General features: G+C 47.7%; 1 protein-coding gene across 1 annotated transcript; it reads left to right on the top strand.

Annotated features, from left to right (window-relative positions):
- Positions 1 to 314: 314 nt before the first annotated feature.
- On the top strand, positions 315 to 1,418 carry LOC121293659 (urotensin-2 receptor). The gene has a single exon (XM_041216826.1). It carries the CDS (start codon positions 315 to 317, stop codon positions 1,416 to 1,418), a length of 1,104 nt encoding a protein of 367 aa, XP_041072760.1.
- Positions 1,419 to 1,731: the final 313 nt, after the last annotated feature.

Below are 1,731 nucleotides of genomic sequence, written 5' to 3'. Positions count from 1 at the left end.
TGCCAGCACTGAGGATGACTCACTGATTTGTGGCTCTTCGACTGGAACAAAAACAGAAAACCATCTCCAGAACTCCGTCACTCAACTTTGGCTATATAAGTCCATCCATCACATGGCTTGTCAGTTTTACCAGGATATGTGGTCTGTCTATCTGTAAGTTTATTTAGATGGTCTTTTACTAGGGCAAAGAAGGTCAACTAGAAAAGAAACTTAAACGCACTTTAAGACCTTTGTTTAAACGCTGAGATTTTATAAGGGGTGAACTTTTTTGCGGTTGGGTCTGTTCGTCTTCTACATCTGACCGATTCAGAGAGATGGCCACTGAAGCTGGCCTCCCAGACTGGAACATCAGCACCATCTCCGCCAACGTCACTGACCGACTGCCAACAGCAACAGGTTCCGTGGAGGAGTTAGTAGTGACCTGCTCCATTGGCACCATCCTATCCCTCATGTTCATTATCGGGGTGACAGGTAACATCTATACTCTGATGGTGATGTGTCACTCCATGAGATCGGCCGCCTCCATGTACATCTACATCATCAGCCTGGCGTTTGCTGACCTGCTGTACCTCTCCACCATCCCTTTCATCGTCTGCACTTACTTTGTGAAAGGCTGGTACTTCGGGGACATTGGCTGCCGCGTACTCTTCAGCGTTGACTTTCTGACTATGCATGCCAGTATATTCACACTGACTGTGATGAGCACAGAGCGCTATCTGGCCGTGGTCAAACCCCTGGACACGGTCAAGAGATCCAAAAGTTACAGGAAGGCTATCGCTGTGGTGATTTGGCTCGCTTCCTTACTGCTCGCACTGCCCATGATCATTATCATCAAGTTAATGCAGATCCGAGGCAAAAACATCTGCGCTCCCACCTGGAGCCTTCACGTCTTTAGAATTTACATGACCGTCCTCTTCACCACCAGTATTTTAGCTCCTGGGATGATCATTGGTTATTTGTACATTAGACTAGCCCGGACCTACTGGCTCTCCCAGGTGACTACTTTTAACGATAAGCAAACCAAACGCTCGCCAAACCAGAAAGTCCTCTATATGATCTTCACTATTGTCCTGGTCTTCTGGGCTTGTTTTCTTCCCTTCTGGGTATGGCAAATGATCGAGTATTATCAATTCCCCCTCTCCCTATCCCAGAAGGCAAGGGGTCACATCAACTACCTGATGACCTGCCTGACCTACAGCAACAGCTGCATCAACCCCTTCCTCTACACTCTGCTGACCAAGAACTACAAGGAGTATCTAGGGAATCAGCACCGGAGCTTCAGCAACAGCAGCTCCTTCCACGGGAGGAACCACCGCTTCCAGCGCTCCTGTCGCCGCTCGCTGTCCTCCAGCAGCCAGCAGTACACCGAGTCCATGACTCTCAGCCAAATCTCCGGCTCTAACAACAGCAGCATCTAGGTAAGGGCATGACAGAGGTTCAGATCTCAGAGTTCAGCCCCAGTTCAGGCTCTCTCTGGTCCTTCTCCTGCTCAAATTGCCCATTTAGTTGACAGCTTGTCCTTCAAGACTAGTCTAACACTCAAGAACATCGATTACCCGTGGGTTACTTAACTGTACATTTGTGCTAGCACTAAATTCCGCTCTCCACTATTTTAAAGAGAGGAGTCTGCTATGTTGTTAGTCTCAATTACAATAGTGCAGCCATGAATTTAGTAATGGCTCGTTAAGAATTCGTATTGCTGCCCATAATTTCTAGTGTGAATTATTGTGT

This window comes from Carcharodon carcharias, chromosome 22, assembly GCF_017639515.1.
Source record: "Carcharodon carcharias isolate sCarCar2 chromosome 22, sCarCar2.pri, whole genome shotgun sequence".
Taxonomy (NCBI): Eukaryota; Metazoa; Chordata; class Chondrichthyes; order Lamniformes; family Lamnidae; genus Carcharodon; species Carcharodon carcharias.
The sequence above is the reverse complement of the archived record's forward strand: the minus strand, read 5'-3'. Positions and strand labels throughout refer to the sequence as shown.

Excerpts from the sequence above, each read along its gene's own strand:
- LOC121293659 (XM_041216826.1), top strand. The coding sequence starts at position 315 with ATGGCCACTGAAGCTGGCCTCCCAGACTGGAACATCAGCACCATCTCC.